At 38.0% G+C, this 14279-nt stretch overlaps 1 protein-coding gene across 1 annotated transcript; it reads right to left on the bottom strand.

The window, feature by feature from the left end:
- Positions 1–8105: 8105 nt before the first annotated feature.
- LMO4 (LIM domain only 4) lies at positions 8106–13621 on the bottom strand (the record flags this gene model as incomplete). The annotated part of the gene is made up of 3 exons (XM_010283386.1): positions 8106–8843; positions 13003–13158; positions 13525–13621. Coding segments are annotated over 3 exons (262 nt in total), but the record flags the coding sequence as incomplete, so codon positions are not given.
- Between the last annotated feature and the right edge of the window lie 658 nt (positions 13622–14279).

Here is a 14279-nt window from a genome sequence, read left to right as displayed (position 1 = left end):
CCATCTGCATGCCTCCCAATGTCCGAAACCAGTTCACAACTGCCAGCCCTTTGAAAAGCCAGCCTGTTTCTCTGATTGATTCACTTTTTAATGAACTGGGAAAGCCTGTGAACTTAAACCCTGGCACCTCCACCTCCTCCCTTCCTAGCCATCCCTGCAGCAATGTACTGATTATATTTCAAGTTATTATGGGATTAATACAGCTGCCCCCGGTGCCTCTTTCCCCTGAACTTCATCAATAAAAGTTGTGTACTACTCTTACTCCAGCTAATTCAGTTTCTCCCTGAATCTCTCCGTGTTACCTGTGACGTGTCGGCAAGGCTGTATCATACCAGCCCTTCAAAACTGCCAACGCTGCTAGTGTTTAAAACCTACTTGTGTCACGGCCTTGCATAAGCTTTGCGTATTTAAGAGGACATCTTGAGCTTTGCTGTGCACTGCATCAGCTCTCTAAGTGGGTAGCACATACTTAGCACTATTGAAAATAATGAAATAAGATAATCCACCAAAAAAAAATTAAATAGAATGTGCCAGTGTCATCTGTCTTTGAATTCACAGTAAAGCTATAAAAAAATACTCTACACAGGCAAGTTCAGTAGAAGGAAAAAAAGAAGGTGGGGGGAGCAAAAGACCCGGGCCCAGCACTATCCAGTTTTTCACACATGGCATTTCTTTATACAGTACAAGCGTTCGGTTTACTTTTTGTGTTGGTGTTAGAGGGGTTTCCTCCCCCCCTGCAAGAATCCTATTTGCTAAAAACATCATTAAAAATGTAATTAACTGGCTTATTCTTTGGAAAGTCTGCAATTGTTTACAAAAGAATTGCCACACAAGCTGCCACCTTTGACTGTGTTGAAGCGGGAAGTTATGCTCTTGTTTACAACTGTGCATCAATTCCACAATATATTTAGTTTTGGTACAAGTTACATATAAAATTCTTACTGAGCTTAATGTTGCAGCAAATAACACATACAGTAAGCGAGTAGGATTTATCACTGGCTGTAATGTCATAGTACATATTCTAAATATATATGGTGAGTGATATATACACACGCACATGCAAACAAAGTGGAAATATATTTAGTTTAGGAAGGATGAATAGTGTTTGTTTTGATTATTCTCATTTTGTATGTAGGATAAACAGAGATCAAGCACATCCATGAAAAGGGTGGCTGGTTGGGATCGCAGCCGTGAAGAAACACGCTCACGGACGAGCAAGTTAGAGAAGAAATGGCAATTTGCCTACCCATGGCACAGGAGTGGGGGTCCCACAGGAGTGAGGGACCCAGCGTGGGTGGTGGGATACAAAAAAATCCCATGGAGTCCAAAGATGCTCCCAGAAAGCAAAAAACATCTGTCCAGCTAAAATGTCTCCCCCAAGATGTTTTATTCAAACTTCTTTCTTAAAGAAGGAAATGGCAATTTTCCCCCTTCAATTCTCCTCCCCCCCCCCGCCCCGCCTTTTGGTCTCTCTCATAAACACAGAGGCCAGAAGGCTATGCTTAAATAATTCATCTACAAATTTGCAATATCTTTTTGAACTATAGCAATTAAATGGAAAATAGAAAAATCAGATCAGCATCCTGTTTGGATGTAATTAAAGGTATAATCTGTTCCATTTGAATACTTCAATGCTTACCCTTCTTAAAACAACAAATAAGAATAGTAGCTCATTTGCAATATGTTTTTTTTTTTCAAGCCAGCTAAAAAGACTAACTGATGAAGTAAGAATAATAATTTTTGAATGTGGCATATGCACAAAAATACCAACTGCAGCTTTTGAATGATTGCTACAGATCCCGAGTCTGATGAGAGTTCAGTAACAAGGGGTATAAGCTTTATGCCAAAACACTGAAGTCTTCCACTATTAGGTATCAGCATCTTGATATGGCTGATACAATTACCTATCAGATACATCAGTGGAATGAATATCAGAGGATATCCAAAAATATGTAAGTGGGCTGCATATCAGCTCAATCTTTTAGGGGCTGTTTGATCTTAAGGTTTTTTTTCCTAAGAATAAAAGACAAATACCACACTCATTGCCCCTTTGTTTTCTATAAGCAGCTGATGATTTTACAGCACAATAAAATTAGCCTATTAATGGCTGGCTTATGAGTTTTAGCTGGATTTTTCTTCCTCCTACTGGACATTCCTCCACTGCTCAAAGAAATTGAAGTCAGGTGTAAAGTTAATATCTGCCTTGTTCATTTATTCTTCTGTAAGCAATCAAGATTTCCCCAAATCACAAGGCAATCTCTTGCCTTTTGAGAATGAATATAGGCCCTGTTCTCTCAATTTAGTTTAACAAAACAACTGGCATAAGTTCAATGGAACCGATGATTATTCTGAGAGGTTACGGCGGACCACAGAAGTTGTTAGCGAAAAGCTTGCTTGTAAGATCCCCTAAGAGGAAAAGTATATGGATATTTCAAAATGTAATTAACAGCGTATTCCGACAATGCGAGAAAGAAACATTGGCTGGTTTAGCTGCAGAGGAACCTGGCTGCACACAAAGAGCTTCGGCTTGCCCAACAGCCACCACTCCCTTGAGAGCAAAGGACACGATGAGCACCGGGGGGACCACTCGGGACCACTCGCCACTCACCGCTGTCGAGAAAGGTACCGGGGCAGGCTCTGTCTGCGGGGGCTCCTTTCATGCTGCCAGCCTCACCGTGCTCAGCAGCACGGCTCCCTCCCTCATGGGCATGTTCACTGGGTCCGCAACCCAACCAGAAGGAATAGGTCTCTTCAGAAATGTCCATTTTCTCTCCACTATAGCGCGCTCTCAAAAAAAAATCCTTTGGGGCAAGAATATCTCAAGCTTAGTTTTGGTCTTAATGCTGTGGTTTGTAGGACTGTTTCAACAAAATTGTTGAGGTTTTTTTAGTTGGGTTTGTTTTCTTAAAAATTAAATACATAGTAGTGAATAAAAAAATTCTAAAAAGCAAATTGTTTTAAAAAACATGTTTAATCATTCCAAAAATTTGATTTTCAAGCTCAGCATTTGTAAGCTGAGGTGAACATCTAATGTAGCAAGGAACAGATTTAAACAGATAAAATGGTTACATAAATGTAAGTGTGATATTACACATGGGAACAAAATGGCACAATGGTCCATGAGGCCTGTATTTGAACGGTGACTATGAGAGAAGTTTAAGCTTAAATTTTTCGAAAGTTACTCAGCACCTATTAAAATTCCAGCCTTCCTGGGTGTGCATGCTTTGCTGTTTGAAAGCCCAGGACATTTTCAGGACTGGTCCTTCAGAGGCTTGAGCCCCCACATAACATTCCTCAAGCACCACCCTGTTAGAGGGACAGCTGTTGTTTAAGTCGCTGGACTTTACATCTTTTCTGACCTGGCTAAACACATTGTGGCATGGCCTGCACATGCCTTTCCAGTCACTAAAATTCTGCAATTTATTACTTTTAATACAGTAGCACTGAGAGGCCTCCTTCATAGAACCCAGAAAACTCCAGCCCTTGTGGTGCCAGGCCCTTGCTTGCCCTTCAGTGGACAAGCTAGAGGTAAGCAGGGGCAAAAATGCAACGTGAGCCACCAGGCAGGACTAAGGCTTACATCCCCAGCTACTGTCATAGATCCTGTTGCCTCCTCCTTGAACCGTGTAGCCTCCTGCACGCCAAAAACATTTCTGTGAACTTAATGCTAGAACTACTGTTAAAAGAAACAACAAGAGAACACAAGTTGTTAAAAAATACCCACAGAGGAGGGGAAAAAAAATTCCTCAACACAGTCGCGTCTGTCTCCAGTAAACAGGACTTTTATCAGGCCTTAGGCTCAGACATATGACCAATCTACTGTGGGTGAATGAATTACCGACTGTCAGCTGGGCCATTTTCACTGAGGGTTAAGCACAGGCATTTTGCCTGCCATTTGCCAGGGGCTAAGAGCCCGCACATGCTGGGCACCTACTGCTGCTCCTCCGGCATGTGGGCGGTTGTGTTACCCGTTTACCACCTGATGCAGCAGTTTGCTCAGCGGCACTCATCTACACGATGGGTCACACTTCAGGAATAGGACCCAAGCCGTTTCACCTCCAAGGAACATCTCTGAGAGACAGGAACCTGTTTCTAAATGAAGCAACGCTTATCTCATGCATGCCACAGGTGTGATGTCATCCCCTCTGGCGAAGGAATGAGGATGTCTACAGCCTCCACTGTGCAAAAATGCAGGAACTAAAGTTAACATGTCTCAGACTTTGTTAAAATATGGTGATAGTTAAGAAATATAATTACCACTACAAAGTTAATTTCTCTTTGACTTCTTACAAACAAGTTTTTAATTTGCACCAAAAATTTACATTTCAGATTTCAAGTCAACCACAAGTGGCTACAAGCTTGGCAGGGGACGCACGGCGGTGGCTGGCAGGTCCTGCCAGGCTTGGGAGCAGGAGCACTGTGGCTTCCCGGGAACCTTACAGGCGAACAGGCGCCAGCAAACCCCGGCTGCGCCCAGGTAAGCCAATTGGGTTGCTTTGAACTGTCTCATCTGTTGTACAAGTCTGAAAAGAATAGCCCTGTCAGATAAACTTCTGCTTTTTATAGAAAAAAACCAACTTATAAGGTAATTGATTGCTTTCTTCTAGTCTTTTATTAGTTGCGATTAAGGAGATATAGTAGCCCTGTTTACACAGCTCTAACAAGCCAGGACCTGCAGTACGTTATTGGCTTGCAGCCCACAACTTGCAGTCCGTTCTCAACAGAATCAATCTGAAGTTGAAAATATCCCCTGTAGGAAGCGTACACATCCCTGCTTATACAGGAACAGAAAACAGTAATAACTTCGGGTCCTGTAAGTTGCAAGTTCAACTTGCAGAGATCAGCCCTGACTTGTCATTGCTCTCAGCATGTTCGTGATGAGATCAGAGTGCTTCACAGAGGACTCATACTTTCAACTTGACAAGGGACATAGGTGAGTGTGTTACACTTCACTGTTACTCGCAGCTCAGACTCCGCAGAAATAAATCGAGAGCTCTTCACTGTTTAACATGCAGTCAAAGCGCTGCCAATCTAAAATGGCTGATCAGTAATACTTTAATTGCAGTTTCATAGAAACAAATTGCTATTTAATTGCAATAAGCTCTTCTGTGGCTTAGGTGGACTGACAATAGGCACCTGGTACTAAAAGTAACAAGCAGCAACAATGGTTATCTGGTGCTTCACGTACAGGAGGCTCAGGCAGTGAAATCAGACCTGGAACACATAAATTCACACTGAAGAAATATAATACTTTAAAAGATATATATGCGTAAGATGTTCCAATCTCAATTTTATTTGTTAATAGAGCTGTTCAGAACGTAGATCCTTGCAAAAAGCCTCACACTTGACATATAGGTACCAGCCAAAGAAATCGATAAAAAATTTAAATGAAAATGATCTTTTGAAATGCCTGATGGTACTTGATAGCAAGTCATACTATGCCAGTATGTGATTTTTTTTTTCTTTTGGTATTTACCCTAAAATTAGATGATGCAAATTTTATCAGTGTTAACTAACAGGGAAAAAGGGAGACAAACTCCATGTGGTTAATATTCTAAAGGTGTGACTTAATTTCACAGGCTTCATTTTGGTAAGACATTCTCATTTTATATTTCATAAGATACTGCATAACCTGTTAAAATATTTAAAGATAAATCATGTAGGACTGGAAAGACAGTATCTTGTTGCAAACAGAATTTGGTTTGGAAAGGCTTAATGTCCCACTGCCTGCCTGGATGCGTAAATCTCATAACTAGACAGCTGGAGAGGTAAAAACATTAAACCCATTTAGAGGGCAATCTTTTTACAAAATTGTTTCATTAATAAGAGTGACAATTTATATGATTGAGACATTTAGATGCAGTATAGACAGAGCATTTTATCCAGGTTCATGAGGATGATTTCAGATTAGTAATATTTCCTTTGATTTTTTTTTAACAGCATTCATTTTTGAAAGTGAGGGAAGCTCTTACTGAATGATTATTTGTATGACTTTTCAGCAGCACTAAGTGCAGAGGGTGTATTTCAGCCTCAGTGTAGCAAATGCATGTGATAAAAGGTGAACAAGTACATGTTTTTCCTTACAGATCTCCTAAAAAAGTGTTTTTTCACATAAGGACAAATCTAAGTGTTTCCAGTAGCCTTCTAGCCACACCTACCATCCCCATTACAGCCTGTTTTATTGTCTGAAATGCCTCTGGTTTCAAGAAAGTGTTTTACCTAAAGCAAGAATACTACTTAAATATGTTCTATTGTATATTCATAGCTCCATTAGTCCTCCTCCAATTTAGCACATCAAAGCAAAGGCTTCATCACTTGCATGTGGATTATGCTAACATGAGTGACATTTGTAATCTTATAGGTCTGCAACTTAAGAAATGCTTTTAAAGTAAGCTATTAAATAGGTAGCTGTGCTTTACAAACGAGTCGTATAATAGTTTATTTAAAGCCGTTAATGAACTTCAACCTCTACATCACTAAATGCTATACTACATTACTTACTAGAAGTTATTAGCTATCTTCTTAGCACTTTTAGGTTATATTGGACAACCAAAAATCTGTACATGTTAGATTTAAACACTGTACCTTGAGTGCTTATACTGAAAGAGTATAAAAAGATGTCTACAGTCTCACTAATACTTGAATTCTATATTCATATGACTTCAAGTCTTTCAGAGATACTGAAGCGGCACAATTTGCAGGACTCTACCTAAAGACTTTAATGCCAGATGAAAAAGCTTAGGAACTTATTTAAAAAAAAAATATGTAAGTGCATTTAATTAAAAAGTCATACATAGCTTCATTTTATTGCTTTATATGTTACTCAAGTATCCTTTTGTCTTTACAGTCTGATACTGTACATTACGACATTTTCTTTTCTCTGTGACAGTCTTATTTTGCCTCAAGCACTGAAGTGTTAAAAGAAGAAATTCAGCAGACTTCCAATATACTAGAGGTCAAGAAGTAGAATCTGAAAAAAAAAATCTGTTGGTTGTTTAAACAGACAAATCTATAAATCAGCTTTTAGTGTATCAGCATCACAACAAAAATAAGTCAAGCTCACTCCATAACCAAGCACGCTGAACAGTGAACACCTTCTCAAAAACAGTAATTAAAAAAAAAGAGATAATCATTATGTATTCCAAATGTATTAATCTCCTATAAAAGCAGAGTAGTTGTTAATATTGTTATTAATTGTGGCAGAGGCACATTCTAGGTGCTTGCAGTTTCCTGACTGAAGGCATACAACGCACAGCCTTAGATTCATGTTCGTATTCTTGCTACAAGCATGAAAAGTCAAAATTTTTTCTCAAAATTATTGTGTACAGCTCTACCATCCAGCAGCTGATGGGAAAAACCCACTAAATAAAGTTGCTCCCTTTCTAAGCTTGGAGGAGGCTTTGTTGCTTTGGGCAGGGGGGGTGGTTTTTGTTTGTCTGCTTTCAGAGAACAGATCATATTTGAGATCAGTTAGTTCTCGGAAACAGCCCGGGAACATGTTTTTCTTTCCTTAAGATTATCAGTGTTGAGAAGCTAGTCTCTTACCACAGCAAACACAGCTTCATGTTGCTCAGATCAGAATAGCTATTGTATTCCTTTTTATGAATACTCAATTCTAGGGCTCAGCATGAGGCACAGACATTTGGTTGGTTTTTATTTTACTATTCTTTGACCTCTTATGGTATATACCTACACTCTCATGCTCGCACACTCACGGAACACACGCACACCCTCAACACAGATGATTCTGCAGAAAGGAGCTGGCTAGAAAGAGACCACAATACCTATATGCGTACCATAATTCACTGAAATATGAATTATAATATACTTGCTGTTACCAGAATTAAGAATCTTAATGAAAAATAAAGATCATTTTGAAATAGTGCTCTGTATCCTTGCCAAAAGTAACACGGTTAAGTAGTTTAACAGATTCTTTACTAGCGTAAGACAAAAAAACCTGTCCAAACCAAAAAGCTACTTTTAAAAGTAATTGACAATTAAGGTAACGACTACATAAGATACAGTTTCAGAATGTTTTGAATGTAGTTTGTTGGTTTTTTTTAAAAAAAGCAAAGCTTCTAAAACCCATACTCAGTTCAGTGTTGTTTGTTTTACTTTTTTATTATTTAAATACACCATACTAGAGCAAATGTCTCTGAAAATATCACAAATAAAAGATTTTTCTTCATTCAGCAAATTAGAAGTAGGTGAAAATTTCTACACAGTAGCTGCTATGAGCCTGACTTTTTTTTTTTCTTTTTTTTTTTTTTTGCCATGGGAAGTAGCAACATTAGGACAAAAACACTTACATGCATACATACATTGTATTTTACAGAGATACAATAAAAGTGTTTGTGATAGAATATCACAAAAGCCACATCTTTATCTCATGTTCAGTTTGATTGAAACACATTTCCTTACAACACTTAAATATACAAAGAGCAAATAGAATGTTGTTAAGGTAAAACACAGGGTACAAACTGGCCAGTGCCCTGCTAATTGTTAATGAGGGTAGAAAGCAGATTTCAATGCTTCTTTTAATTAGCTTCATTAGTCATCTTCCCTCCCCCCCAAGATGTCCTCCGGTGGATCTTTTTTCATTTTCTCTACAGTCTCCCATTAGCCCAGGTTCATGGAGTCCTTAATGTTCATATTCAGTCATTTTAATACACCAATAAATGTGGGAAGGGCAATCAGGAATAAAGAAGGTGCAATGGTATGGAGCTGGCATTGATGCTAGCTACAAAGGTGACTTGTCTACTTGGAGACATGGGATCCATCTGTGATGAACAAAATTTGAGATGAAGGCACGCATTCTGCATTACTCTGACCTTTTAGCAGACCTGTAAGAAATAAAAATGGGTATCTTAGCTAGAGCACTAAATTTGAGATAGGAAACTACAACATGACTGCTTTTGTCTTTTCCTCATTCACTAATCTCTTTTTTATTAGATTACTTTCCAACTGTGACTTGATTAAGGCTTTCTACACTATCCATTCATACTGCTAACGTTTCAACTTCCAATAGCAAAACCCAAACGTTTTCTGCAGTTTCACTACTAAAAAGAGCAGACAGAGAAAAAAAGAGACGATAACAATAAATAAGTGTACTTTCTGCTAATAAATCGTACAGCGAATAAGGTGTTTTTTCTGGGCCCCTTTTAAAAGGGGAGAAACATTATGCCATGCCTTTGAAGAAGCTAGTAATATGATCTTATAATTGGAAGAAATAGTGTGTAAAGCAAATAAGAAGTACAGCCAATATCCTCCCAAGGCAACTTTGGTTCATATGCTGCATTGCACAAGAGCTAAATATAGATATTTCAGGATTTTTCGCCCCCATTTAAAATTCCTCATCTGGTGTGTTAGTTAATGTTACATAAACATTTTAATATATGAAGTCAAACATGTGCTTTCACACTGGTGTTAATGAATTGTAATAATTGTGAGTGTCTAACTCAATAAAAATCTAAACTTTCATAGATAAAATAGAAATGATCATCCATAGTCTTCAAATACAATCTGTTTGCAATTACCAAAATGAAATAATATATATTAGATTTTTATGGTTTTTAAATGACATTTTGCGCTTCCCAGGAAGTTCTTTTTTCACCCTTTCTCTAACTTACTAAAAGCCTGAGGTCTATTAGTAACTGCAACCCCCCACTTTCAAGCTAATTAAAGTAGTGGAGGCTTGGAGGTTTAATTCCCCAGAGCTGAAGCTCAGTGTGAGAAAGGTAATTTGTCTGTCCAGAACAAAGATTAGGGAGCAGCCAGCAAGCATATTTAATAAATGAGCATCAAATATCTTCTACTATGGACACAGACAACACCAATTATGTAACTACAAGGGAATTGTTGAGTGATATGTAAACTAGAAGATTTTTAAGATCTTCTCTGAGAGACGTAATCTAACTCATACTTTATTTAAAAGTATAGAAGCTGAAGACAAGCTTTTGCTACGAACATTGCCAACCGGTAGAAAATTTACACTTATAGTAGGTAGTAATGCTGTTGGAAACAAGGAATACTACCACTACCAAAAAAACATAGAGAATTCCTGACAATACAGCCTGTTCAAACGAAAGGGCACAGAGGACATCACAAAGGAAGCGTTTGCATTCTGGAAGCAAGCAGTGCCGAGTTCAGAGAAAGCAGGGGTTTTAGTTTTGGGTTCCCCCCCAACTCCATAGCAAGTGATGGGAAGTTACAATTTACATGTGTGAATTGCCTCAGGGAGGCGAAAGGCAGGAGTAGCCAACATCACTGCGCTTGCCTTCTTAAAAAGAAAAGCAAGTTTTTACACAAAGTTAGGTCATGCAGCCCTTTCTGCCTGCACCAATCACCAATAGGTATCAACCTGTAAGCTATGTTAAAGCAATAGTGAGTTTGTAACTGTCACCCTCACACATGCAACAAAAATGTGTTTTAATGCTGGGTGTACGTCTCAATCTCTTCAGTTTAATAAAAAACCCTGTGAATATTCTGCTATGTCTATAATCTCTAGTGGTAGAGTAACGTGGAGACTGATTGATCTTTACTGTTTAATAAAAAGTATCTGTTACAGCCAACTCCGTCATAGTGGAAGAACATTTTTAATTAGTGGCCCTAAAACATGGAGCTTTCTGGAAAACATCTCTGGTGTAAGCATCTTTAGACAATAAAAAGCCAACATACAAAACACGATTCTTTTGGCACCTGCCCCTGTAGCTTCCGCAACTCCAGAAACTTGACAAATCTATGAATGAGCAACTATAGTACCTCAACTATATTTCTTCAGTTTCTGGCTTTCAGGTGCTCTGCAGTTCCTCTTTGAAAACTGGTAGGAAAAGTTACACCATTTTCTCGAGAGATTATATTATAAAGAGAAACCCCCCAAACTATAATCTCTCCCCCGAGTCTTCTCCCTAATACCTCTTCGCCTGCCTCACCACTGACGGTAGCAATGCAGTTAACAGTCAGTGACAGGAACTAATAAAAACCTGTTCTCCGTATTTGCTCTGCATTTAGCTTCTACCAGGTGTCTACAGTCGTGAGCTCTGCGAGCCCAGTCCAATTTTACTTCTCTTTTCCATGTTCTACGTTCCTCATCATGTCTACTGCTTTTATTGCAACTAAATCATTTTTATGTTTTGCTAGGCATGGGAAGAAACTGATAAAACTAAATGACAATTTAGACACCTATTTGAAGTTACATTAAACTTTACATTCGTAGAAGACAAGTGGATAAACCACTCTCTCAGAATGGTAAACCTTTTACTGCTGTGTATAAAGATGAATGGTTTTGCCTATATTTTGAAATGGGATACCTACAAATATTCATTTAACAGATACACCGCTAGCCAGTCTGTATTACAGATTTGTTTCATTAAAATTCACAGCAGTGTAAATCTATGAATCTTTAACTGTATTTGTACTTCCTTGAGAAGAGGCTGCACATTCTCCTCCAATCTTAATTATCTTTGTTCTGCCTAACTATATAGGACTTTTGTACTCGACTCTCTCATCACCTCGATTGACAAATTAAGTAAATAAAAAAGGTCCATGTTTTATTTTGATGTAATTACATTCACTGTGTAAGACTTGAAAGAATATTTAAAATTAATCGGTAAATTTATGCACAGAAAAAAAAGCAAACACAGATATTGAAATGTAGCAACACAACAAAAAAAAAATCATGGAAATTAAAAACCAGTTTGTGTTCTCTTGGACATATTTCTCCACTAAGTGAAAGCACTAAAAAATATTCTGTACATTACAGAATAGAGCAGCCTAGCAGTTGTCCCAGATTTTTTTAATCTTCAGAATTCCTATTTGCAGATAAATGTTATTTTTTGTGATCCTTACAGACATTAATGAAGTTCCTATTGTAAATCTATAAAGAATTACCAACTGAAGTGTGCACTTTTTGTTTCATTGCAATAACTCAGTGCTGTGTGATTGCCTGGGTTAATGATGAAAAAGTCAAATATACTATCAGAGCTGATGGAAAAATCTATCACCAATCTGAAATTAAAATTCATCTGTGGTCAATAAGATTTAATATCCATGCAAGTGGCGCTGTAAAGAGTAAATGAATCAATGTCATCAATACATAATCAGTATGAAATATGATGTGAATAAAATTATGTGCAAGAGTCATACATTCACTCTTTTCTGGACCAGGGTGGAATGAACAGTCTCTTAACTCAAGGTTGACAGTAATTGTTACAAATTAGGCACAGCAGTTATCAAAATGCACTCACTTGCATAGCTTTAGGACTTATTAAGGAGATTAAAATAGATCTAAAACTATCTAGTTTCAGAGTTACAGGACAACTGTTGATCAGAGTATTTTTTTTCCTTCTTCTTCTCTATAGGATTTGTACAGTCATTATTTACTCATTTAGCTGGAAACCAAGAGCTATCAACCAGAGAGATATACAATCTCTAGTTGAGCTATTAGTGTTACGGAGCGATAAGAAAATAGCACTTTGGTTTTTAAATCTGAGTCATGACATACAAAACAGACAGGAAAACACTTCTGAAAGAGTACCCCAGCATGCTTCCTCAACTAAAACCTTAATATTAAAGTGAAATACATTGGTTTAGTTCAGGAGCCTTCTCTTCATAAGACAGCTATTTCCATATTAAAGGATCTAATTTTCCTCCCACAGAAACCTGCTCTCTTGTAGCCATTAATTTCAAGATTATAAAATAAAATACTTCTCTTTGTTAAGAGTTTATATTAATGTACGCTCTCCATTTCGCTCTATACATAAGGAGTTCCAACAGCTGCAGAGATGCACATGCCCAAACCAAAATAAACTGACTCGCCCTGTATGTTGTATGAATTTAAAAGGTTAGTATTTTCTCCCCCATACCCCATGCCTAAGTTATTTAAGGTAAGTTCACTTTTAAAGGACTCCTTGCAGAGGGTGGGGAATGTCCACTATTAGAATGAAAAGAAATTGATCTTCATTTAGCTCTAATAAAGCTTATTAGTAATTGTTGAGTATTCACCTTCTGGTCTGGCAGTAGTGGATTACTCTGAAGTGAATTCAAATGGCCATTGATGAGAGCTGTAGGTCTATCATGTTCACAAAATAAACTGCCATTGATGTAGTGAAACCGGTCTCCGGGGACCAGGCGATTCCGGCAGGTAGAGCATGTAAAACACTGAAAAAGGAAAGAGACAGCACGTGAAACTACAGCACAAATTACGTATGCTGCAGGTTTGAAAATTACACTTCAGAGACCGCAAGTACAGCTGAGACACGGAGCTGCTTGGTTTCTAGTATCTCCAAATTCAGCATTAGTCTTACCTGTTGGGACTGTGCAGTACGTAACTCAAGTATAGTTTTACCGATTACGAGGGAACAAAGCTACACACTACGGGAAGCTTTATAAACATGTACTCATCTTTCTAGTTATTGCTTTGCATTTCATTCATAAGCAGATGCAGATTTTATACTAAAGAAGCACAGCAGTACTAATCAGCTACTAAAAAAAAAACCAAAACAACACATAGAAAAACCCCCTCACCTTAAGATGATAGACGTTGCCCTGTGCTCTCATGACCAGCTCACTGGCAGGAATGGACTGTCCACAGGCACTGCAAGCACCACTATTTCCAAATAACCTGAAACAGAGGTGATGATCATGAATAATTTAATACACAGGAGGGTCTAAGCATTTTTGCACATCACTGCAATGGTTTATTACACAACTATCTTAGACTTCTGACCCCCGTCTTCCAACTTGCTTACGTGTCATAATAAGAAAAAGTGTATTTTTGTGTAACAACTGGTAGCTTCACCCTACCTTGGATGTGGTTACATGGGATTTAATCAGAAATATTGACTTACACCTCCAGAAACACCAACAATTCTGTACAGCACACATTTCATCAGATTACCGGGTTCATCATAAAAAAAAAGATACAATTCATGACTGGAGTTTAAATGCATTGTGTCCTTGAAATTATATGAAGAACTCTTTTGTACTTTAATCATATCTTGAGATATGAGTCATCAAAAGGGTTAAGAGGATTTGATTGTATATCTAAGAAGACATCATGCTCAGTGTATTGAAACTCCAGTAAACCTCCATCAGTGCAGAGTTTCCATTAGAAACTCTCTGCTATCCAGGTTGATATATAATGTGTATGGGTTAACCTTTTCAATCATGGTGTCAACACTTTAGATTTGCCTCTGCTCATCTCTTTCATCCTAACCTTCTCTCTCTCTTGATAATGAAATGCTTGCTCCAACTTCCCTCTATCTGCTCCTGAGTCCACA

This window comes from Phaethon lepturus, unplaced genomic scaffold (assembly GCF_000687285.1).
Source record: "Phaethon lepturus isolate BGI_N335 unplaced genomic scaffold, ASM68728v1 scaffold27843, whole genome shotgun sequence".
NCBI classification, from domain to species: Eukaryota; Metazoa; Chordata; class Aves; order Phaethontiformes; family Phaethontidae; genus Phaethon; species Phaethon lepturus.
Note: the sequence above shows the minus strand (reverse complement) of the source record. Positions and strands in the feature narration are given on the sequence as shown.